Source organism: Populus nigra, chromosome 8 (genome assembly GCF_951802175.1).
Source record: "Populus nigra chromosome 8, ddPopNigr1.1, whole genome shotgun sequence".
In the NCBI taxonomy this organism is placed as follows: domain Eukaryota; kingdom Viridiplantae; phylum Streptophyta; class Magnoliopsida; order Malpighiales; family Salicaceae; genus Populus; species Populus nigra.
Genome location: NC_084859.1, coordinates 21705504 through 21730665, shown reverse-complemented (window position 1 = coordinate 21730665; position 25162 = coordinate 21705504). Strand labels below are relative to the sequence as shown.

At 37.1% G+C, this 25162-nt stretch overlaps 3 protein-coding genes across 5 annotated transcripts; 2 read left to right on the top strand and 1 right to left on the bottom strand.

The window, feature by feature from the left end:
• Positions 1-216: 216 nt before the first annotated feature.
• LOC133701840 (calpain-type cysteine protease DEK1-like) lies at positions 217-16374 on the top strand. 2 transcript variants are annotated; one of them, XM_062125963.1, is made up of 32 exons: positions 223-614; positions 885-1025; positions 1818-2068; positions 4108-4290; positions 4485-4620; positions 4925-5055; positions 5165-5279; positions 5371-6394; positions 6476-6586; positions 6932-6990; positions 7163-7322; positions 7529-7802; positions 7911-8061; positions 8191-8302; positions 8398-8563; positions 8683-8753; positions 8889-8980; positions 9145-9307; positions 9478-9549; positions 9902-10276; positions 10356-10471; positions 10566-10863; positions 11428-11747; positions 11984-12335; positions 12455-12775; positions 12860-12964; positions 13088-13216; positions 14180-14560; positions 14648-14785; positions 14958-15194; positions 15296-15745; positions 15925-16374. In XM_062125963.1, the coding sequence occupies exons 2-31, from the start codon at positions 901-903 to the stop codon at positions 15599-15601; spliced, it is 6474 nt and encodes a 2157-aa protein (XP_061981947.1). In that variant the 5' UTR covers positions 223-614; positions 885-900; the 3' UTR covers positions 15602-15745; positions 15925-16374. The 2 variants fall into 2 exon arrangements, with proteins under 2 accessions (XP_061981948.1, XP_061981947.1); XM_062125964.1 differs by lacking the exons at positions 14648-14785; positions 14958-15194; positions 15296-15745; positions 15925-16374 and having other exon boundaries at positions 217-614; positions 13098-13216; positions 14180-14387.
• Positions 16375-16809: 435 nt separating this feature from the next.
• Positions 16810-19221, bottom strand: LOC133700683 (uncharacterized). Of its 2 annotated transcripts, XM_062124294.1 has the most exons (6): positions 18956-19221; positions 18698-18751; positions 18193-18424; positions 17492-17759; positions 17283-17360; positions 16810-17062 (listed from the first exon to the last, which is right to left on the bottom strand). In XM_062124294.1, the coding sequence occupies exons 3-6, from the start codon at positions 18408-18410 to the stop codon at positions 17012-17014; spliced, it is 615 nt and encodes a 204-aa protein (XP_061980278.1). In that variant the 5' UTR covers positions 18411-18424; positions 18698-18751; positions 18956-19221; the 3' UTR covers positions 16810-17011. The 2 variants fall into 2 exon arrangements, with proteins under 2 accessions (XP_061980278.1, XP_061980279.1); XM_062124295.1 differs by lacking the exons at positions 18698-18751; positions 18956-19221 and having other exon boundaries at positions 18193-18443.
• A 3403-nt stretch (positions 19222-22624) lies between these two features.
• On the top strand, positions 22625-23094 carry LOC133702226 (arabinogalactan protein 13-like). Its single transcript, XM_062126513.1, has one exon. The coding sequence runs from the start codon at positions 22765-22767 to the stop codon at positions 22942-22944; it is 180 nt and encodes a 59-aa protein (XP_061982497.1). The 5' UTR covers positions 22625-22764; the 3' UTR covers positions 22945-23094.
• Positions 23095-25162: the final 2068 nt, after the last annotated feature.

Genomic DNA, 25162 nt, shown 5'->3' with positions numbered 1-25162 from the left:
GTATGCACCATTGAGAATCTCGCACCCATCCTCAATCCATAGCAAGTGAGACTCACTAACCCTCATTTGAAGCCATGACTGGCGAGTGCAATGCACTTGCTTTTTCTGAGATTGGGCATGGTTCATATTCAGACAGAAACATAGCTGTTATTTTTTTAACCACTCTACTACCTTTACTTGTGTTTTCCAGTCTTCTTGTCTTGTTTTTCTCTTTCTCTGTCTAAAGACTCAAACTCTCTCTCTCCAGAGAAAAAAAAAAAAAAAAGGAAGAAAACACCCATCTTTTTTTCTTCACATTCCACACATAGCAATAGGGTTTTTTTTAACTTTACTCTCTCCCTCTCTCTCCCCTTCCCCGGAGCTGAGAAATCCTCAAAGAAGATAAAACCCAATCAATCAAACACCAGACAAAACTTACCGAATCCTAAAGTAGCTGTAACATTTTCCACTTTTTTCATCTTCTTCACTTGTATAGAAGCAACAAAACCCTAGCTAGAGCTCAATTATTTGAAGACCCTTTTGAATTTATGATCCATTAGTACTCCAAGTTGACATTTTTTAGATGAATTAAGGATATGATGCTGTTGCCCATCAAGCTCAATTCACTCTACTAGGTAAAAATCCCATTTTTCTGCACCCTACATTGCTTTTCTTCATGCGGGTTTCAATTCTTTTCAGTATGGTTATGATTTTTTTTTTAATTCTGGTACTTTATTTATGTTTCCATGGACGTAGTTAAAACCCACTTAATTGCCTCTTTCATTAGTGTTCTCCATTTTGGGCAATATGTTTTATTTTTTTTTCTTTTTGGCTCACAGTTCCTCTTTTTTTGTGCGTATTGTGAAAAATTGGTGTTGGTATTTATGCATGTGGGTGTGCATTAGGTTGGAGAGTGGAGCCATGGAAGGCGACCAGCACGGGATTGTACTGGCCTGTGCTATTTCAGGGACCCTTTTTGCCAGTTTGGGTTTGGGCTCGTGTTGGATTCTATGGGCAGTGAATTGGAGGCCATGGAGGATTTATAGGTAATTCTGGATGGGAAACTTTGGAAACTTTTATTATCTTATTACCAGGCTTGCCAGAATGATTGAAGTACATGGATTTCATGTGGGAGTTTATAGCAAGTAATAATTTATGGTTGATTATTAGGATTTGAGGTTGCATTGTCCCATCTAATATAATATGTTGGACTGTAATGCAGATTGTGGTTTTAATCGTAGCCTTTCTGTGGTTCGTTAAATGTTTCATTAATTGAACATCAAGGCTTCATTTGGTGCGTGATTGAAAAGCAGTTGGTTGTTTTCGATTATCAGGAGATGTACTATGGAACAGAAAGCTGGTTTAGCCAGTTGTTTAAGTAAAAAATTTTCCTCTTATTAAAAAAGAGAATGTTTTTATAGGTTTAGACAAAATGAAAATAGAGAGCTCCCCACAGCTTTTAGCACTATTTTTTTTCATGGATCTGCAAATGGCTCCTCTAAAACTTTCTGATACATCAATCTTGTATCCTTAAAGTGCCCTTCAGCCTCAATCCTTAACTTGTTTCCTGTTTCTGTAGCATTGTCGATATCTGGGAACCTAGAATGACATGTGAATAGAGGTGGAAGTATGATCAGTAAACCATTCATGTTCCTCTGCTATAGAGTTTCTTTTTCTTTGTGTCCATGTTTAGCCTTCATTTGTGCACTCTTTTAGTTTCCCTATTTTCAGCTTATTTATGAAGTCAATGTGTTTTACTATAAAAACATGTGTACTTTGTTTATTGGATTCTGTCCTTTTTACATCATCTCATCCTTGGTTGGCATTTCTTGTTTCAGTTGGATCTTTGCCAGAAAATGGCCATATATCCTACAAGGTCCCCAGCTGGGCATATTATGTCGTTTTCTCTCTCTTTTGGCATGGATAATTGTTGTATCTCCGGTTCTAATGCTTATCATGTGGGGAAGCTGGTTAATTGTAATATTGCATCGCGATATAATTGGTCTGGCTGTAATCATGGCTGGTACTGCTCTTCTATTGGCATTCTATTCAATCATGCTCTGGTGGAGAACACAATGGCAAAGTTCAAGTATGTGTCTCTGTACCCTCTTTATCTTTTAATTATGTTTTCATTTTTGAGCTGGAAAACGAACTTTTCTCTATTCGTCCATTGCGGAATTTGTATGGCGAGTCTGTCTTTGGTGGCAGAGATTTACATTTTAATTCTCTCTAAAATTGATTTTATTGGGCATTTAATTTCATGTTAAACATGTTATTCTGCATGCACTCCTGTGATTTACAAGTTTCCGAGTGGTTAAGAACTTCCTCAAGTCAATAGCAAAACCATCTGCTCTTTTTATTTCTAATTAAAAGTAGAACTAATTGGAAGATAGATCGTTCTATTGAGAATGGGGCAGGTTTCACTCCTAAATTCTGCTTCCATGGAAATAATTTTCTCTGCTGGAATTTCAATTGTTGCTCAAGTAAACTCCAATCATATGTTTTTTTTTGGTGATCCTCTTGAATGGTTAAGCTTTGATTGTATCAATCTATTTCTCTTCAAGTTGAAATTACAATGCTCCATAAGAGATCCAAAATTGAATTTGGATTTTAAAAGGAAGCTAATGAATGAGCATAGTGCTTGTGGAAGTTAATCCCTCATGTTGTGATTGGGAAAAAGGCTTTTTTTTGTTGGATATATTTTTTAATAACTACGAGAAAAAGAAGAAGTTATGGGAGCATTAGCACATGAAATCTCTGACATTGTATTGTATTGAGATAAATTGGTTCATGTCAGACAATGCAGATGCTTTGTTGGTGAGATTGAGATACGTGTGATAGAAACGGTGTACTAATATTAAATGGGTTGATGACCACAAGTTTTAGGAATGAGGGATTGTCTGGTAACTCGGTTTTGTTAGACTCGGAGACTATTAGGAATGCATTCACTAGATATTTTGGGAATAAAAGAAAAAATCAACTTTTCACTTTCTTGCTGGAATTTGTGGAGAAAAAAACCTTTAACTGCCATGAATGAGCCACTGATTTGGGTTTCAAGCAACATGGCATCTATGAAAGTTGAAAGCACAACTATTGACTATTTTGTCACATTAAGATAACTTTATTCGGAACCTCTTGTGTGCTCCTCAGATAAACAAATAAAGATATAGAGGGAATGTGAAAGTTAATTTGGTAAAGTATCAAGGAGTTGGAACTATTTCAGGTGAAGTATCAGGGAGTTGGAACTAAAGGAAATACGAGGAAGTGGCAGAGGAAGCAGCTTAACTGAAATGGAGATTAGGAAAGATGTGAGAACCTCAATGACCTCAATGACAAACAAGAGGAAAATTGTTATGACTAGCTAAGTTGCTTATGCTTTTCACATGAAAGGTCATTTTAAAAAAAGTCGATGATAAAAATCTATTGAGAACACTGATTTGGGAATATAATTATATAAGTAGACGCTACATTTCAGCTTGAGAATGATTAGTGCTATAATTATATGTAAGTAACAATGAAAACAGACAGCTAGAGTTGTCGATTTTAGAACTAAAATAAGTATCTTAGGGTAGCCATAACTTTAACATGGTTTGTACGTGGTATGATTAAACGGTTAAAACTCAATATAAGATCATTCAAAATAGGGTGTCTTGGGAATTTAATAGCTCATTACTGCTATCATTAACCAATGAACTTCCATTACCTTAAGCCACGTGTTAACAGAGAACTCTCGGATTGTCATGGAAATAGAGCTGGTTTTGGTTTGCACTTGAGCTCCATATGTAGGTCTATCTGTAGGCTGCCTAGTGGTCCATGTGAATCTATTTGCGATGAGCCCACACTAAAGGAGGGCATTAAGACATGTAAGCCGCACATCAATAATTTTTTTTATTTGTATCAGTGTTAAGTACTACTATCTTTATCTGTAGGCGGGTTTTATCTGTGCTAAGAATTGAAGTTTGCTTATATCATTGGATAACTCAGCCATTCATATTGTTCTTTGAAAATTTTCTTTGATTTCTCTTGCTTTTGATTTTGACCTAACTTCTTTATTTCGGCTTTACAGGGGCAGTCATTGATTTCTCCTGCTTTTGATTTTGGCTTAACTTCTTTATTTTGGCTCTACAGGGGCAGTTGCTATTCTTCTTCTTCTGGCTGTTGCCCTTCTCTGTGCATATGAATTATGTGCTGTGTATGTTACAGCTGGAAAAAATGCTTCTCAGCGATATTCACCCTCCGGTTTCTTTTTTGGTGTATCAGCTATTGCCTTGGCAATTAACATGCTCTTTATTTGCCGAATGGTCTTTAATGGTAAGTCTTGCTTTATCTTTTCATGCCAGGCATTATTTTGCTTCCATTTTGTTCTAGAGATGTAATTGCACTGTGATGACATGATTTCATGATTTCCAGGACTTGAATCTTGATGATGCAATAAACTTTGGTTTCTGTTATCTATTGTGATGTAATAAATATTTTTTTTCCTTCTGTTTCCTCAATGCCTGAAGGGAATGGCTTAGATGTGGATGAGTATGTGCGGAGGGCATACAAATTTGCTTATAGTGATTGTATAGAAATGGGTCCAATTCCTTGCTCTCCAGAGCCACCTAACCCCAATGAATTATACCCTCGGCAATCCAGCAGGTAAGCCATATGATCAAGCTTTGTATCTTAGATATTTTGTATAATATCTTAGTAGTTAGTGCTGGATCTTCATCTTGTGTAAGCATATCTAGAGTTGGGGCAACCTTTTCAGGTGGTCTTGTTGATAACTGGATTTTATTTATAACTTGCTTGATGATAAGTAGGGAGAGTGCATGACTCTGGGTTGTGAGGGTTGGTGAAAATGGTTCAACATCCTTTTGAGGTGTTAAATTATTAACTAGACATTTTTTACCTAGCCGGTCTAATATGTTAATTAATTGTAATCTTTTCAATGTGTTTATAGGGCTTCACATCTTGGCCTTCTATACTTTGGCTCGCTTGTGGTTCTTCTCGTCTATTCCATTTTATATGGTTTTACAGCAACAGAAGCACGCTGGCTTGGGTTCATTACATCAGCTGCTGTCATTATTCTTGGTATCCTATTTTTGACCATGGTTATTCATGTTTTGCCTTCTTCATTGCCTTCTATGCAACTTTAGCTATCCCCCCTGGTGCTAATTTCTTGTGGTTAATTGTTATGCAGATTGGAACATGGGGGCATGCTTGTATTGTTTCCAGCTTCTTCAAAGCCGTGTGGTGGCACTTTTCGTTGCTGGCACATCTCGAGTTTTTCTTATATGCTTTGGGGTGCATTACTGGTTTGTTCTAGACACTTTTGCTCAAACATGTGTAAATTTGTTTTCTGTTGCTATCCCTTGTCATAGTCAACATCCTGTTTCTTTGCTTCAGGTATTTGGGTCATTGCATTAGTTACGCTGTTGTAGCATCTGTGCTGTTAGGTGCTGCTGTTTCTCGTCATTTGTCAGTCACAAATCCTTTAGTTGCTAGAAGAGATGCCTTACAGAGCACAGTGATTCGTCTCAGAGAGGGTTTTCGCAGAAAGGAACAGAACACTTCATCTAGCTCTTCTGAAGGTTGTGGCTCAAGTGTAAAACGTAGTAGCAGTGTTGAAGCAGGTCCACTTGGTAACATTGTTGATTCTGGTAACCAGTCCACAGTGCAGTGTACAACTGATGCTAGTAACTGGAATAATGTTCTATGTCGAAATGCCAGTTCTCATGAGGGGATCAATAGTGATAAAAGCACAGAAAGTGGAAGGCCAAGTTTAGCATTACGTAGCAGTTCTTGTCGTTCAGTTGTCCAAGAGCCTGAAGCTGGGATGTCTGGGGATAAGTTTTTTTATCAGAATAATTCCCTAGTGGTTTGCTCTAGCAGTGGTCTTGATAGTCAATGCTGTGAATCTAGTGCATCAAATTCTGCAAATCAACAACTGTTAGATTTGAACCTTGCTCTTGCCTTTCAGGAAAGGTTGAATGATCCTAGGATTACATCTATGCTGAAAAAGAGGGCAAGGGAAGGTGATAGAGAATTGGCTACTTTACTGCAGGATAAAGGACTGGATCCTAATTTTGCCATGATGTTGAAGGAGAAGAACTTGGATCCCACTATCCTGGCATTACTCCAGAGGAGCAGTTTGGATGCAGATAGAGATCATCATGACAATAATGATATCACAATTGTTGACTCAAATAGCGTTGACAATGTTATGCCCAATCAAATTTCTCTGTCAGAAGAACTAAGGCTTCAGGGGCTTGAAAAGTGGCTTCAGTTGTCTAGATTTGTTCTGCATCACATAGCAGGCACTCCTGAGCGAGCATGGGTTCTCTTTAGTTTCATCTTCATTGTGGAAACAGTTGTTGTGGCAATTGTTCGTCCCAAGACAATTAAAATTATAAATACAGTACATCAACAGGTGAGTGGAGTGTAAGATTTTTCCTTTAATGATAGTAAACAAAAAGCATGTTCAAATTTGATGAAAAAATTTATGTTGCAGTTTGAGCTTGGGATTGCAGTATTTCTATTATCTCTTGTTGTTTGCTCAATCATGACTTTTCTTCGGTCACTTCAAGTAGAAGAGATGGCCATGACATCAAAACCTCGCAAGGTAGATATTATTGAACATCCCAATTTCATTCTTTCTAAATGGTTCAATTCAAATCGAAAGTCCAAAATTTTTAATGCTAGTCTATGATTTGGTTTTTAACAGTCCAAGTACCAATATCTTCATTTCTTTTTTTTTTGCTATTGTGTTGTGTCGCGTTGTGTTGCACTGGAAGATGGATTTGTTTTGTTTATTTGTGTATGCGTATAAATCCATATAAGATTTGCCTCTGTATACTCTTACTGTTAGCCTGTCTTTATACTGTTTAAAGTTTTTTCTGTGATTATATGGGACTTGCATCAGAATTCTTGGTGTTCTTATGTCTTCTTTAAACTCTTTGTTTCTCAGTATGGTATTATTGCTTGGCTGCTTAGCACTGGTGTTGGATTGTTGCTTTCCTTCTTGAGGTATGCTAAATATTCATAATCCACTTAATTCCATTATCATTTTAGAATTTTCCTATCATGGCACCTTGTTTTTACTGTATATAGCCTGCTTTGTGAATGATTCTATGACATGTTATGTGTGGCAGTGCACCACTCACTTTGTAATGCCTTAAATCTTTTTCCTGTTCTGCAGCAAATCATCAATGCTTCTAGGATTATCCTTGACTGTTCCACTCATGGTGGCTTGTCTTTCTGTTGCAATTCCTATTTGGATTCACAATGGCTACCACTTTTGGCCTCAAGTGCAGTCTGCAGGTCATGCTGGAAATCATCGTCCTCCTGGGACAAAGGAGGTTTGTTCCTTCTTGCTCTCCACCCTTCACCTTTGATTTCACATAATTATTCTAGAATAAGATCTATCATTTTGGAAGTAGATGGTTCAAAAAAGTTGCCATCCTTTCCTTTTTTAATATTTTTATTATTGTTCTCGTTCTTTAGGAACTTTGGTTTGCAAAATTAAACCTTTATTGATTCTAGTTAATTTTCTTGTCTTTGCTAGGGTATTGTTCTTATTGTTTGTACGATAGTATTTATTGGATCTGTAGTTGCTTTGGGTGCTATTGTGTCTGCAAAGCCGCTAGATGAATTGGGATACAGGGCATTGACCACTGGTCAGAAAAGCTTCAGTTCTGCTTATGCATCACCAGCATACCTTGGTTGGGTGATGGCATCTGCAATTGCTTTAATAGTCACTGGTGTGCTACCAATTGTTTCATGGTTTGCAACATATCGGTTTTCCCTGTCTTCTGCTGTATGTGTTGGGATATTTGCAGGTAATTTGTCTATACTTGCTCAGTCTTTAATGTTTGCAATTTAGGTCTATCATAAGTTGGCTGGGTCAGCATGTGGATTTATCTTACTCCCTGGTGCTGTTTTGGTAGTTGTTCTTGTGGCATTTTGTGGTGTATCCTATTTGGAAGTTGTCCAATCTAGGGATGACCAGGTTCCAACAAAGGGTGATTTTCTTGCTGCCCTACTTCCTCTTGTGTGCATTCCAGCATTGCTATCACTTTGCTGTGGATTGCTTAAATGGTGAGAATTATTGTATTCAACATTAATTCATAACTGAAGTTTATTTCTCAAACCATGACTGGATATTGTTGTACTGCTGCAAGTGAGCATTTGTTTGGCTATTTAATGTGCTGTAGAAACTGTTTACAGGAAAGACGATGATTGGAAACTTTCTCGAGGTGTATATATATTTGTTATTATTGGTCTTCTTCTTCTGCTTGGTGCAATATCTGCTGTTGTAGTTGTGGTTAAGCCATGGACTGTAAGTGGGGTTTTTTATGCATCCCTGAATTTTACTATCTTTGAGATGCAGTGTACCTATTTAACTTGCTTTATTTTTTCCCTCAATTGCAACAGATAGGAGTAGCATTCCTCTTAATTCTTCTCCTGATCGTACTAGCTATTGGTGTTATTCATCATTGGGCTTCAAACAATTTCTATTTGACCAGGACACAGACGCTCTTTGTTTGTTTCCTTGCTTTTCTTTTGGGCTTGGCAGCATTTCTTGTTGGATGGTTTGGAGGTGAAAACAAATATCATGACTAACCGATATGATTTGCTTAGACCCCTTAGTCTTGGACATAGCTTGCTTGAACAATGACAACCTTCCAGTGACTTCAAATTTCTTACCTTTCTTTTCAGGAAAGCCTTTTGTAGGAGCATCCGTTGGTTATTTTGCATTTTTGTTTCTTCTTGCTGGACGAGCATTGACTGTAAGTTTCACCACATTAGCTTCATTCAAGTTTTGACTGTAATATTTATTCTTTATTTTTTCATTTTACAAAATGGGTTTAATTTTTCTCATTTATTCTTTTATTTTCTCTCTTCTCGCATGTGTGTCCCTGCAGGTCCTGCTGTCACCACCCATAGTAGTTTATTCACCACGAGTACTGCCTGTTTATGTTTATGATGCCCATGCAGATTGTGGAAAGAATGTCAGGTTTGTCATCTATTCTCTGTTGATCTTCTCTCATTTGTTCATGGATTTCTTATTCTTCTGTCATTTATTTTCTATTATAATCTTTGATATCCATATGCTGGCTCTCTGCACTAAAGCTCCATTCTTTATTCATATCTATTGATTGTGCATCACCTCTTAAACAGCGGTGCATTTCTCATGCTTTATGGGATCGCTTTGGCAACTGAAGGATGGGGTGTTGTTGCCAGTTTGAATATTTATCCACCATTTGCTGGTGCTGCTGTATCTGCAGTTACTCTTGTTGTATCCTTCGGGTTTGCTGTCTCACGTCCATGCCTGACTTTAAAGGTTTGCATACTGATCATATCCAATCTCCAGTGAGTTGATTTGACTTGATGTCAGTCTGCAACTATTTTTTCTTATTCTGGTTTTAATATTTTATGAAAGGAGTTACTTTGTGTCTTCATCCCTAGCAATGTTTATTGGGTTCAGTTAATAACATTCTCTTACATCTCCAGATGATGGATGATGCAGTTCATTTTCTCAGCAAGGATACCATTGTTCAAGCAATTACACGATCTGCCACTAAGGTGTGTTTGATTTTGTATTTGAAACTGATCCTCAGTCAGCATCTGATTTGCGTGGTTTAAATATATTACTCAGATTAACGAAAACTTGGGGTGGCAAAATGCTTTAATCCTCACACCTGCTACAGTTAAATTGAGTCCATGAGATATATGTTTTCACTAGGTCATGCCCTGGCTAGTATGTATAAATATTTGTGAATGTCTATATGTGTACATGCAACTGCTCGAGATGTGTTATAAAACATAATAATCCACTATAGTTTTTAGCTTTCTTTATCTTGTATGGCGAATGGTTTTTCAAGCTTATGCTCACTTACTGCTGAACTGTGATGCATTTACTATGTTTATCATGCAGACAAGAAATGCTTTGTCTGGAACATATTCCGCACCTCAGCAATCTGCTAGTTCAACAGCTCTTTTGGTTGGGGACCCTACTGCTGCACGTGATAAGGCAGGGAACCTTGTGCTTCCTAGGGATGATGTAATGAAATTGAGAGACCGTCTAAGAAATGAGGAATTGCTAGTAGGATCTTTCTTCTGCAGGATGAGATACCGAACATTTCGATGTGAATCAGTTAGTGGTTTAGATCACAGAAGGGAAATGTGTGCCCATGCACGAATTTTGGCTTTAGAAGAGGCAATTGATACTGAATGGGTATATATGTGGGACAGATTTGGTGGTTACTTACTTCTTCTGCTTGGTTTGACTGCTCAGGCAGAAAGAGTACAGGTACATCAGGGTTTTGTGATAATTACTATATTTATTTTATCGTTACTCAGAATGCATGATTATACTTCTGCTGTTGTAGGATGAGGTACGCTTGAGGCTTTTTCTTGATAGCATAGGTTTCTCAGACCTAAGTGCCAAGAAAATCAAGAAGTGGATGCCAGAGGACCGTAGGCAATTTGAGATTATTCAGGATAGGTGACAACATTCTCACATATTCTTTTTTTCTTTTTTCTTCCACGTGAGGAATTACCCTTTCCATGTTTCTAAATCTTCATTCTGGATTTTGTAGCTATCTGAGAGAAAAGGAGATGGAAGAGGAAATCTTAATGCAAAGACGTGAAGAGGAGGGTAAGGGTAAAGAAAGAAGGAAGGCCCTTTTGGAGAAGGAAGAACGCAAATGGAAGGAGATTGAAGCTTCTCTCATTTCCACAATTCCTAATGCTGGCAGCAGGGAGGCGGCAGCCATGGCAGCTGCAGTGCGTGCTGTAGGAGGTGATTCGGTTCTCAGTGATTCCTTTGCACGGGAAAGGGTTTCAAGCATTGCCCGTAGGATACGCACAGCTCAATTAGCTCGCCGAGCACTGCAGGTCAATAGCCCTGTTCTGTAAACTGGTTCTCCAATGTTTAGCTTCTGCCCTTTGTTTTTGATATCATCTGACATGAATGCTGGCATTTCTTCCATATTTGGATGATGTACCTTCCTGTATTTGATATAGATTAGTTGCACATTGAATCTGGCTTCTGAAACCAAGACTAATAATGGATAGACTAATAGTTTAACAATTGATGCAGCAGAGGCTGTTCTGAAAATGTTATGCAATTATATGGGTTAGCTTTAATATACTGATTAGTAGCTGACAAATAATCAGTGAAATGAGACCTGAATTTACCTCCCAAAAACTAGCTAACACTTGAGGAATAACAGAAAAATACAGGAAGTCGGTGCCCCAACTTCTGGAAGTTGAGGACTTTCCAGGTCTTGTTTCGCAGAGCAGGGGCTGTACCTGCAAGAAAATATCTCAATTTGCCCTAATTTTTCCTTGAGTCACCGGCTACTTCATGATCTATAAAGCTAATTTCTGAAATTGTGTAAGGATGTCACCAATTCTGTTGTGAAATATGAATCTACTAACTTTTAATGTTGCTGGCAGACCGGAGTTACAGGTTCTGTATGTGTTCTTGATGATGAACCAACCACAAGTGGCAGGCACTGTGGTGAGATCGATCCCAGTGTATGCCAAAGTAGAAAGGTCAGTTTTTCCATTGCTGTTATGATCCAACCTGAGTCTGGACCAGTTTGCCTTCTAGGCACTGAATTTCAGAAGAAAGAATGCTGGGAAATTCTGGTGGCTGGTGCCGAGCAAGGTATTGAGGCTGGACAGGTTGGGCTTAGATTAATCACTAAAGGTGATAGGCAGACAACTGTTGCCAAGGAGTGGAGTATCAGTGCAACAAGTATTGCGGATGGAAGGTTAGGAAGTTTTTTGTTTGCAAGTTACTTTGAATCTTAGTGCTTGAGGTCTTACGCTTTTGCTTCCAAGTTACTTTCCATGTATTCTTGTACTTGCTTTTTTTTAAAAAATCTTTAATTGAAGTTTGGAACTCCAGGATGTGTTATACTTCAAGGGTTTTATTTTTTTCCCAGCATTTTGTCATTTCTATCTATCTACAGATTCAATGTTACTTGGGTTTAATAATTCTTTGCAGGTGGCATATTGTGACAATGACAATTGATGCTGATTTGGGTGAAGCAACTTGCTATATGGATGGTGGCTTTGATGGCTACCAAACTGGGCTACCATTGTCTGTGGGCAGTAGTATCTGGGAACAGGGGACAGAAGTTTGGGTTGGTGTTAGGCCACCAATAGATATGGATGCATTTGGAAGGTCAGACAGTGAAGGAGCCGAGTCTAAGATGCATATAATGGATGTTTTCTTATGGGGAAGGTGCTTAACTGAAGATGAGATTGCCTCTCTTCACACTGCGATAGGCTCAACGGAGTTTGATATGATTGACTACCATGAAGATAATTGGCAGTGGGCAGATTCACCCCCCAGAGTATGTTTTGCAGTTAATGTTTCTTATTATGGTGAACCACATGAAATTTCAATAATGGAAACAATTTTATATGCTAGGTTGAAGTCCTTGACTAATCTTTGCTTTTCTTGTTCACTTAGGTTGATGAGTGGGATAGCGATCCTGCAGATGTAGATCTTTATGATAGGGATGATGTGGATTGGGATGGGCAATATTCAAGTGGGAGGAAAAGAAGATCAGATCGTGAAGGAGTGGTGATAGATGTTGATTCTTTTGCTAGGAGATTTAGGAAACCTAGGATAGAAACCCAAGAAGAAATTAATCAACGAATGCTTTCGGTTGAATTGGCTGTTAAAGAAGCCTTGTGTGCTAGAGGAGAAGCAAATTTTACTGATCAGGAGTTTCCTCCGAATGATCAATCATTATACATGGATCCTGCAAATCCCCCTTCAAAGTTGCAGGTTGGTTCTTTTGGCTCTGTAATTACACGCTGTTTGGTGTATTTTATTGTTTTTTTCTAACTTTGTTTTGGAGTTCAAAACTAGGTTGTCTCTGAGTGGATGAGGCCTGTGGAAATAGTTAAGGAAAGCCATCTAGACTCCCACCCATGCTTATTTTCTGGGGCTGCAAATCCCTCTGATGTTTGTCAGGTCTGGTCTCTCCTCGTTGCTTGACATGCAATTTTTATTTCACTGCACTGATCATCTCTGTATTTTGAATCACCTTAATTGAATGTCTCAAAATTCTTAAGAACTGTCATGGTTATGTAATAGGGTCGTTTAGGTGATTGTTGGTTTCTAAGCGCTGTTGCTGTTCTAACGGAGGTATCGCGAATATCAGAAGTGATTATTACCCCAGAGTATAATGAAGAAGGAATTTACACGGTTCGCTTTTGTATTCAGGTAGCAGCTTGTAGTTTCTTTTGGTAATAATACATTTTTCAATAATGCATTTAATGAAAATAATACAGTTACTTGGCTTTTTTTCCTTTGATATATTTATGATATTTGGATTTATGATTCGGCTGTGCTTTATAGGGGCAAAATGAGAGACATTGTGATGTATTGTAGATTTTTTTTTCAATTTTCAATGTTGTATTGAAATAATAAGAACCAGTTGAAAATGCATCCGAAAGTTGTTTAAATTACTCTATCTGCTGACTAGAACTTAATCTTTGATGGTTAGACTTGCCTTCGGTATACTGGTGATTTGTGCGTGAGAAACCTGTATCCAAAACTGTTCTTTTACAGACTTGGCTAGTTTCTCAGTAGCCTGGAGAAGATCCCATTGTTTAGTGATAAAGTAATTCTAGTGCACCTTTTGGTAGACAATTGTCATGTTAGCTGTCTAGGAACTAGGAGAGATGTCAACTATCATCTGTTTGGATGCCAATGCTGCCAGACTTTAAGTGGAGCACTCTCCCTTTGATGAGACTATGTCAATTAAGTGCCATTCTATTAGATGTAGCCCCCCTGGGCTACATCTAATAGAATGGCACTTAATTGACATAGTCTCGTCAATCCCTGGGCTTCACTTAAGAACTGGCAATGCTTTCCCTGGGACTTGGCCTTGGTGTTCAAGGGGTGAGGTGGTTTTGGGGTAGGTCTTAAGAATCTTTAGAGCCATAGACAGTGGTTTTGCATGATGTCATTCCCGAGTCGTTCTATTATAACCTGGTCCCTACTGGGTTCTGCTTTTCATTTCTGAATACAATGCACAACCCCATTTTTCCTCTAATGTTGCTTCATTTCCTGTTAAATTAGCTAACAGACATATTTAGTAAGACTGCTTCCTGTTTGGTTATTGTTGTAATTGTTTTGGTTATCATGTTCTTATCAACATTCTGTTTTGCAATCTCCTTGTAGGGTGACTGGGTCCCAGTTGTTGTTGATGATTGGATTCCATGTGAATCACCAGGTAAACCTGCATTTGCTACCAGCCAGAAGGGTAATGAACTCTGGGTTTCTATATTGGAGAAAGCGTATGCGAAATTGCATGGTTCTTATGAGGCATTGGAAGGCGGGCTTGTTCAGGATGCCCTTGTGGACCTTACTGGAGGTGCTGGTGAAGAGATTGACATGCGGAGTGCTCAGGCCCAGATTGATCTTGCAAGTGGTAGACTGTGGTCTCAATTGTTGCGCTTTAAACAAGAAGGCTTTCTACTGGGTGCAGGGAGTCCATCTGGTTCTGATGTTCACATTTCTTCCAGTGGTATTGTGCAGGGCCATGCGTACTCTTTGCTGCAGGTAATGCAAGCTTGCATCTTTCTTTATCAATCCTGTACCAGCTGAAGAAGTCTTGGTGGAAGTTGACACTCTTATTAAATTATTCAGGTAAGAGAGGTGGATGGCCATAAGCTTGTTCAAATTCGAAATCCATGGGCTAATGAAGTAGAGTGGAATGGACCTTGGTCTGACTCATCTCCTGAATGGACTGATAGGATGAAGCACAAGTTAAAGCATGTTCCACAGGTACTTAGTTTTGGCATGTTTTCCTTTTCATGTCTTGGAGAGTAAAAAAGTTAACAAGCACAGTCCTTGAGTACTATTTGGTAAGGCATGCATGACTAAATGATTGCATTTCTGATCACCATCATGCATGACTAAATTATTGCCAAAAACCTAATTCTATCTTGTTGAACAGTCCAAAGATGGCATATTTTGGATGTCCTGGCAAGACTTTCAAATCCACTTCCGGTCAATATATGTATGTCGTGTCTATCCCCCTGAGATGCGGTATTCTGTTCATGGCCAATGGCGAGGCTACAGTGCTGGTGGATGCCAAGATTATGCTTCCTGGAATCAAAATCCACAATTCCGATTGAGGGCCACTGGTCCAGATGCATCATTACCAATTCACTTGTTCATCACTTTAACTCAGGTGTGCTCAAGTGAAGGACTTTCAGGAGGATTTTTTTTTTATCCATTGCACTTGAATATCTTTAATGAGTTCATGAACTTCATCTAATTTCCTGTGTTTAGGGTGTGAGTTTCTCTAGAACAGCAGCTGGTTTCAGAAATTACCAATCCAGTCATGATTCAATGATGTTCTACATTGGAATGAGGATTCTTAAAACTCGTGGTCGCCGTGCTTCCTACAACATTTACCTACACGAATCAGTTGGCGGGACAGATTATGTCAATTCTCGAGAAATATCATGTGAAATGGTTTTGGATCCTGATCCAAAAGGTTACACAGTTGTACCCACGACTATACATCCCGGGGAAGAAGCACCATTTGTTCTCTCCATTTTCACCAAAGCATCTGTAATCCTGGAAGCTTTGTAATAATCAGTGATGGCTGCTCAGTTGTTTTCTTGTCCTTTGGGCTGCGAGCTTACCTGCTAGATTTTGAAGTGCTTGGGTTATTCATAGTTCATGTCCACCTATAGGCAGGTTTTGCTGAACCACAAATCAGTGTGCAGAGCGAAGGTAAATTGTGTCTCGAGTTTCTTCTGTCCATTTTGCAGTGCATCTTCTATGCATCTACTTCCCTTCTGTTCTTGTTCTCAAGAAGTTTGGTAAAACACCAAACTTTCTACTTTTGTCATGTTTCTCTCTGTATCAATGTTGAGTTACGATGGATTGATTTTAAGTTGTATATTTGGCAGTCTCTGCACAATGTGGTTCTCAGCTGCCTGGATGGCCTGTGAAGAAAGCAAGCAAGCCATTTTTGGACTTGATTACCAGCACCAAATGAATTTGAATGCACTTAGGTAGATGCGAGAGCTTATTGCGTCGGATCTGGAGGGTTGTCAAAACTGGTTTAAATCATTTGTCTGCCACCTTCAGAGGGTTGTCTGGCACGGTTAATTGTACATGTGTAGGTATGTAATTTGTAAGAAATATAGGTCAGATCATGTAAATGAAGCGGGGAAAGAGAAAGGTTGAAAAGAAATAGGAAAATAGTTACTAACGCAAGCTCTAGGTGAAAACCAAAAAGCATGGTAGCTGGAGAAGGTTTCAGCTGCAGTTTTGATGTGCTTCGTATTCTGAACAAGTTATCACTTGTAAAAAGTCTTTATTTTTGCAATATAATCATTTGTTATTTGATTTGGTAATTGTCAGCTTCAATTTTTAATTGTTTCTTTTTCACAACCATTGCATCGACTATGGTGGTAATTCAAACTGTAATCTGTAAGCCCTTTCTTTCATCTTGACTGGAACAATCCTTTAATTTCCTTTAAACTTAAAATGAGGTAGAGAAGTTTATGCATATATCATCAAACTGCTCATGAGGCATAAACCCTGAATCTGGTCAGGGAGAATATGCTACTGTCTTGGCCTTATATTACCCATCTCTGCATTCTATGGCAGTAGTAATCAGTTTCGTGATCAAGTGCTACAACCCATGACCATTAGCATATATTCTTGAGTGGCCTTCGATTTTCAATGCAAAGCAAATCGTAGCTGCAGGGAACCCGTGAAATGAAATAAAAGCAAACCAAAGAACCATAAAAAGCAGGCAAAAGCATCAATAAAGGGACGGAAAAAGGTGACATAAAAATAATATTTTATATTCCAAATATCGAACTGACAAAGCAAATTACAGGCTAACAGCTACAAAAACAACCAAGTGGGAAAGAGACACCTCTACCATTCTCTTTCTCTTTTCCTTCCTTTTTCTCCTTCAACAAAAGAAAGAAGGGAACCTTCTGTTTCTAGTCGTCTCTCCTAACTGCCAAAGGTCAAAATCTCTCATTCCGAGTCACTTTCCATGCTTCCCATTGCCTTCAATCCTCTAGGTCTCTGCATCAAATAAAAAACCAATCATGAATTTGACCTCTCTGCTGGGAAAGATTGAGGATATCAGGCAAAAGATACAAATCTTGATTATAGCTCATTTTGAATTCAAAATTCAAACTTATTTAACTTTTTTCTGTAGTTTTCTGAGCAAGCAGACAATCTGATATAAATACCAGTAACTAAAAAACAAGACATGGAATGAAATAAAAGAACAAGTTAGTACCTTTTTGGAAGTCTTCTTCTCCCTTACTTCATACCTCTCTTGACACAAATCTGATAACCATGCACCTGGACTTGCCATCTGAGAACACAAAAGAGAAATAAAAAAAAATAACATCAACACAAGCTCCCATCAAAAGAAAAGGAAAAGACTTCTCTAATTTTTAACAGTCCCCAAATTCCTTTCTTAGTGTATGTATTGAGGAGACTTACAAGTAAAGTTCGTTGAATCAACTTGGCTCTTTTCTTAGGCCTCTGAGAAGGCTTGCACCCTTTCATAGCCATGAAATCCTCTTCCTTCTCTTTGTTAGACAATGTTATAAACAGTCTGGGCCAAACAACCTTTTCTTCCTTAACAGTATCCACTAAAATCTTGCTATTATCATCCAATCCCAATGATCCCCTTGTTGTGTAGTACCGATCTTCCTTATCCGGTGACAACACTGATGACTTCCGATTGTTCGTTAACAAATCAGAATCCCTGTATCCAACCACAGGCCAAAAGTAAAATAAGAACTTTTTGACACATTTAGTTGAGTGATAATAACAAATGGGACATGAAAGTAAAGAAAACTTTGTAATCTAAGAACATCTAACAATACTCTCACAATTTCGATATTTCCTAGTTTCCCACAGTTTCTAATCAACCAGGCCAGTTATAGATCAGATAAAACTTCTTTTGTAATTCACATAAAACCAAAGATCATAAAAAGAAAACGACTTATCAAGCAAACCTAAGTAAATGAAATATGCAAACAAGCAGATTTGCTCACTTGAGCATGTTAGAAACTGAACACTTTCTTCAGTGTATTGACTAGATACCGACTGGATACAACCACCAAAAAATAAATGCATTGAGCAAAGTTCATTCATGTATTCTTACTTGATGAGGAGAGGAGGAATGGGATTCTTACTTGATGAGGCGAGAAGGAAATTCTTTCTCGGTAGTGACAGCGCGAGAAGGAAGTTTCTTCCTGGGCAAAGAATCATTTAGTTTAGATTTATTGGCCAAGTTTTGGGCTTTTTTCATTTTCACACATCTAAGCCTCTTTGTACTTCCCCATTGCAACACAAAATCTGTATCTCCAGCTCCTTGACTCTTCTTTTCCTTATCCTTCTCCTTCTCCATCATCTCTCTTCCCCTCTCTAAACAGCAAAAAAGTAGCCCACACAAATTGTGAGGCGGGTATCATTCACTACTATAGAGAGAAAAATCTTCCAATCAAATAGACACCCTTACAATCAGTAACAGTTTCAAGAGGAAATTTTGTCACGAACAAACATAACATTGCACAAGGAGTAAACAAGAAACCCACGCAGAGTTCTAAAACAGAAAATTAAAGAGGAATCTAAATAGAAAATACAGTAAATTGAGACAAAACAAGCCCATTTAAAGAGGAATCAAATAAGGCGACTGACCTCAAGATCTCCAGTCAATGCGATAAAAATTGCTCAGAAATTTATCCTATTAGCCTGCATTTCAAAACAGACACAAAAAGAATACCGCGTCAATAAAATCACAAGGCTAAATCAACAAGAAACATAAATTTGTTCTCTGATTGGTTGCTGAGAAACCATAGAAAAGAAACAATAGCATAAGAATTTGGAATCCTCCATCAAGAATTATCGAATCACTTTCTCAGCAACAAAACAGACAGAGAAAGAGAGAAAGATTACAGGGAAGACGCTTCACTTCATGCTCAGTTCCAGCAGCGGCAAAAACTTGAAAAGTCTCTCTTTTTTTGTTGTTGTTTGGTCAACGAGAGAAGGGAAAAAAACACAGACTTTCCAGAGAAAATTGAGAGAGTGAAAGATTAGAGGCTTTAGAACAGTGGGTCTGATTCAGATTTTCAATTTGATGAACAATAAGTTGAAAGATCGGAGCTTTCTCTGTTATCTTCACCAAAAACTGAATACTCCAGTCTGTGTTTCTGTTTCTCTAGCTCTTTATGTTCCAACTTCTTTTTTACTGCTTTCTTTTGGTTTGATCATGACCGTCCGATGTAAAATGGACGGCCAGATGACTTTCCCTCCAATTGGGTTAAGGTCTTCAATTGCACGTGACATGGGATGCAAGCACATGACCTTGTGCATTGCCTCCTCTCCTCTCCGCTCCTAGTGAAAGCCAAGATGGGCATGGCCAAAGAATTATAGTTCCCTGCTGCTGCTTGTGAATACTCGAAAGTAGTTTTGTATTAATTCATATATACAGTTTGTTGCGTTATTAAATGCATCTATTTATATTATTATTATTATTTAAAAAAAAAAACAAAATTGAATAGCAAGAAGGACTAGGTATCATCCTTGGTGTTTTGAGAAAATATAAAATAATATTTTTCTAGCTATTTAGGCTTTGTTTGGTAGTATCGGGGGTCAATCCTGCTAACCCATCATCAAACCTCACACCAAATTAATTCCCAAATCAATTTTTATAACTATTTACTGGCTGCAACAATTACTGCTAGTTTCAGGCAACAGCTTAAAGGAAAATTGCTGCATTCAGTCTTGAAATTTAGTCCATGAAATTGTAGATCATCATCTCATCATCACTAGTCATACCATTCAAATTCCCACAGGGATTGCTTAACAGATAGGATTTTAACTTCCTTGTATACTTGGTGTTGTGTCTGGCAATAATGTAGCTGATTGTTATTTTAATAAAATTTAATTTTTTTGTTTTCAATTAAATTTTTAGTATTTTTAAATTATTTTGATGTGCTGATATCAAAAATAAATTTAAAAAAATAAAAAATATTATTTTAAAATATTTTTAAATAACAAATATTTTTAAAAAATAACCCATGTCACAGTATAAAACACTATCTTCTTATTGGTTATTGTTTGAGAGAAGTTTTCTCTTTTCTTTTGGGACAAGTTAGTGAAAAGGGGTTGGTAATTAGTCTTGAATTAATTATTATTAGTACTTCCACATTAGTCTAATTTGGGTGATCTAGCTATAACAACCACCTTTATAATTTCAAGACAAACATGACCCCCTCTCTTAGCATCACCATAGGAGAAAATCATGAAGTGCATTGCTTTCTAATCATGCTTCTTCTTCTTTTTCTTTTAAAGATGTTCTTGAACTAATTTATGTGTTAATAGAGATTCAATTTTTTATCCTAATGTTTTAAAAATGTATTAGCACGTTACTAAATAAATTCAGAGATTTGAATTTTCTTAACATTAAATGCATGCTTGTTTGTGCGACCAATCATGCGGTTTGTCGTATGAACAAATGAATCTAAGTTATCCTTTTAAATTTACTATTAATAAGTTGTTTGGATATGAAAACAAATAAAGAGTAAAATCAATTGGTTTAAAGACGTGAAACACTGTTTTAAATGTGTTAATTTAACCTACACGAAAATAATACTTCTATTATACAACTAAACTCTTTAAACCTCTTGGATAATAAGAAGAAAAGACAAAAAAATACATTTTTTTATATCTTTTTTATTTGTGTATAACAAGTTTATATAGACTTGAAATATTATGATAAAATTATATGACTGTTAAAAAAATGGTTATATTTTAAATTAAAAAATAAATGTTAAAACTCATTATAAAACTCATCCATCATAGCTTCCTTAATTATGATGGTTAAAAAAGTAATTATATTTTGAATTAAAAAATTAACTGTTAAAATTTATTAGAAAAACCTATTTTATTTAATTTACTACACAAGAAAATATTTATTTTCATTGCAGATGGATTTGAAACCACACCAACATTTGCTTCACTTTTATTTAAAAGCATCAATAGGTCTCACCAATGTAACGTTACACTTGCAGCAGTACAAGTATAGTGGTTCCGCGAGTCATTTAAATTTCAAAATGGTCAGGTTGGTTCGAAAAGCAAGACACTCAATTGGTTCGGATCGAGATCTATTTCTCTGTGACCCACTTCTTTGGTGACGATGATGATGAATCATGAGCATGCTTTTTAATCACCTAGTATATGTTCTTCTTTCCTTGCTGCTGCTGCTGCTGTTTTCTTTTTGGGCGGCGGCGGCGGCGGCAATCTAGCGGGGTTGAAAATGAATCAATACATTAAACGAGCCGGGTTGGACCGAGTTCTTGTAACACTTGAGAAGCCCTCAATTCATTGATAGAGGGGGAAAAGGAAAAGGAATCACAAACATAGTTTTATTTACTGTTAAAACAGCATCAAGCAAGAGCTGTCAAGCTTGCAAAATGTAATAGGTATTGATCTTGACAGAGTACCAACAAGTTAGGTTAAAATTAGGTGCATATCTGAAGCATTCCTTAACGTTTAACGTCATAGGAATGTTCATATCGTGACGGTTAAGGTATCCCTTTCTATTTGGAATTTAAGCAAAAAAATTCTCTGTTTCATCAAATTAAGTCGACATCGACTCATAAATTCCCTCAATTATATCATCCAAGCAAGAACAACTTGTTCTCGTCAATCGACATCACACCATATAATTACGACAACGAAAAATAAATTTGATTAATTAGCTGTACTGGATCTGGAATTAATGCATCCACTGTTTTTATCGGGGACAAGAAAAGGACTTCTAGCTATATAATTTCTGTTGTACATCTTGAATTTGCCTAGAGGTCGATTTAAGACCTGTTTGACTTGAAGTCGGGATGAATTTAAGTTAAAAAAAAATTAAAAATTCAAGTTGATTTGTTGAACCCCAGTTAAAATCTTTTTTTTTCACAAAATAATACTGTTTTGATTTTTTTTATTAAAAAAATTGAATTAACTCTGGTTAATCTTCTTGAATCACCTTGCTCTGAATTAATTCTTGAATTAAGTTTTATAATTATGATAAAATTAATATAAAATAAAAATAGAAGGAAGAAAAGGTTGGTATCTAATTAATATCCAATTTGTGTACCTTGAAAATAGAATTTACAAGATTTTATTCTTCATTTAAGATCTTTTTATATATATATATATATATATATATATATATATATATATATATTACAAAACCTTAATAATTTATTATCCTTTCAAGTCATGCCAATGATTTAAGACCATACAAGGACTCAAACCATGTTAGCAAGCAACCACATGAAGGTTTTTCCCATCAACAAACTTGGGAAGGCCAACAATTTCTTAAAACAATAGAAAAAAAAAAAGAGTAGATTTCCCACAACGTTGAATGAAATCATTCACAACCCAACAAAAAAAAAAAAATCAATTATTAATTCAACAGAGAGAGAGACTGAGAAAGATCGAACAAGACAGCAGAATATGGAGACCCACAAAGGAACATTGGACAGCTGTTTGGCAACCCTTGTCTATGCCACCCTGTTCTCACATTTCTCTTCAAAATCTATCTCTTTACCCCTTTATATATGCGCACCCGCACCCACACAGAAACACCTACCATCCACATTCCTACAAGCTGTTGTCTCCATTCTCTCTCTGCAATTTCTCTCTAAACAAATCTCATTTCAAAGAGGAATCGTAGAGTCTTTCTTTCTTCGCTAAACAACAAGAAAATGGAGGCAATGAAAATGAAGGTCTTTGCTGTCTTGATGGTGGTCTTGATGGCCTTTTCAACCATGCAAAAGGCAACAGCTGCCGAAGCACCAGCACCAGGCCCAGCATCTGATGCCACCATCTTTGTTCCCACATTCTTGGCATCGTTTGTTGCTCTTGCTTTTGGGTTCTTCCTTTGAGCCACCCAACTTCAACTCATTAGATGCTTTACCGTGTTTTTTTCTCATTTCTTTCCCTACCAATCTTTCTTTCTCCCTCTCTGATCACATTTCTTTACTCTTTTGTAATCTTGGATCTTTCACGCTACAACATGGGAGAGACAAAGGAAAGAGGGAGAGGAAATGGGTTGCGAGTTTTCTTCTTCTTATTATTTTGTATTTATTTATGTATTGTTGATCTTTAAAGCCATGTACTTGGGGTGTGATTGATATATTTTGATGGCATTTGTATTGTAATTATCATGACTTGTATAATTCTTGTGTCTGTTTTTTTTTTTTTTTGGGGAGGGGGGGGGAATGTGGAGCTAGAGTATTAGCTAGCCTTGAGCTTGGATTTGTGTTGGTGGATTTTGTCCATCCATTATTCATGTATCCTACTTGCCCTTGAGCTTCTCTCACTTGTATTTGTGATTTATTCTAGTAATAAATCTTCTTTTACTTCTACTTCTCCAATGAATGCGTGGTGGTCTTTCTTTTTTATGAGAGTAACTGGTGTTCTTCTCAACCATTTGATCACCTTCTAACAAATTCCATAATTGAGGCTTAGAGGGGTCATTAAGAAAAGATTGCTGTTAAACAAGTGAAAGAAAGAGTTGAGAACTTTTGTTGGAAAGATGGTAATGAGCTGTAGTTTGGCAGATTCTACTGGATTTGTGTGGTGAAGATGATGATTGTAGACAGTGCTTTTTGGGGCCTTCAATTTGGATTGTATTAGGCACAATGTCACTGAATTTGAAGGCATGGCCTACCATGTGAATGTAGAGAAATGGTTACAATTTCATAACATGGGAAGAAATATGGTCCAGAATCAAATGGCCTGGTAGTTTATAGGAAAGGAATTGTTTTGCTACAAAATCCTGGCAGAAGCATCTCTATGATAATCACTGTCCAATTCAAATCTGTAGAAGGGCTTCCAAAATAACAATAACCAAACCTTAATTCCAAGCATTAGAGATGTTCTGATTCTAAGGGCCAAATGCATCTCAAAACTTAGGTGACACATTCCAATTTGGAAGGCTAAATGGCCTGGGAAATATTGCCCTTTGCCCTGATGCACCATAGCCCCACAAGAAAAATATTATGCAATTTGATAGAGACATGATTCTTCCTCTGTTCTAATGAACTATACCATTGATAAATGATAGCCGCCGTCAAAACTTTAGGGATACCCTGCACAATGATATGCCACCATAACCCTGCTGAATTCTACCATCAATTTTGATTATCAAGGGAAACCATAGTCATTAATGGAAAAAACTAGTTTGTTATCACTCAAATTCTGTCACAGAAGGTTCCATTGTCATTAAACTCTGCCATCCTTGAGTTCCCCATTAATTTCACCAACTATAATTTATTTTTAAAAAAATCACTGTTGAGGCCATCCAATCCCTAAACCACACCACAAATGCATTGGATTATTAGACGTGGGCATTTTATCAAGCAATGTTATGAGAATTATGAGTAAGAGGGCAGGGCAGGGCAGGGCAGGGCAGCAGTTAAAACCAGTTGTTGATGTGAAATTGTTAACAAATGGCACATGCTTGTTGGAGCCTAGAATGTGAGATTGCAGCCCCCTCTCCCTGTAAAGCTTCATATAAATATTAATTAAGCTTTGTAAACCTCTCTAATGGCCTTAATCATGGATAATTATACTCACTAATATATTGTTTAGTGAGTTGGAATCCAAGCACCTGCTGCCCATTATAATTTTGTTTTCCCATGCATAATCAACTAAATTAAACAGAGGATATATGAATAAAAATGCTTGCAAAGATGAAATGTGGAATCTCACATCATTTGTGTGAAAGTGACCATATCCAGAATCACCAGGCAGAAGTGGTTGGTTGGGGTAAGCTTTGTCTGGACGCCAAGACTTGGCATAAAAAACCATGGCCTCTAGAAATTAGTGCTACCCATATCCTGTCCCTTTTTTTTCTCTTAAATTATTTTTTGGTTTGTTGAGAATCCATTATTTACACGAAACCCGTTAGTTTTGTGTAAAGTGGATTGGTTTGGAAAATATTCTACACGAGAAATTGTTTTTCTTTTACTGTTTACTTCAAATTTATTGAGTCTCTGATTCAAGTTAGAAATTGAACAAGTTAATTGAACTTGAAGAAGTTAATTGAAATTAATCTATTCAATTCAAAACAACATCATTTTAATTTATTTATTTTTG

Coding starts and splice junctions, on each gene's coding strand:
- LOC133702226 (XM_062126513.1), top strand. CDS start 22,765: ATGGAGGCAATGAAAATGAAGGTCTTTGCTGTCTTGATGGTGGTCTTG.
- LOC133700683 (XM_062124294.1), bottom strand. CDS start 18,410: ATGATGGAGAAGGAGAAGGATAAGGAAAAGAAGAGTCAAGGAGCTGGA. Junction 17,760..18,192: donor TTTCCTTCTCGCCTCATCAA/GTAAGAATCCCA, acceptor GGTTGGATACAG/GGATTCTGATTTGTTAACGA. Junction 17,063..17,282: donor AGAAGAAGACTTCCAAAAAG/GTACTAACTTGT, acceptor TATTTGATGCAG/AGACCTAGAGGATTGAAGGC.
- LOC133701840 (XM_062125963.1), top strand. CDS start 901: ATGGAAGGCGACCAGCACGGGATTGTACTGGCCTGTGCTATTTCAGGG. Junction 5,280..5,370: donor TGCTTTGGGGTGCATTACTG/GTTTGTTCTAGA, acceptor TCTTTGCTTCAG/GTATTTGGGTCATTGCATTA. Junction 8,062..8,190: donor TGCTGTGGATTGCTTAAATG/GTGAGAATTATT, acceptor AACTGTTTACAG/GAAAGACGATGATTGGAAAC.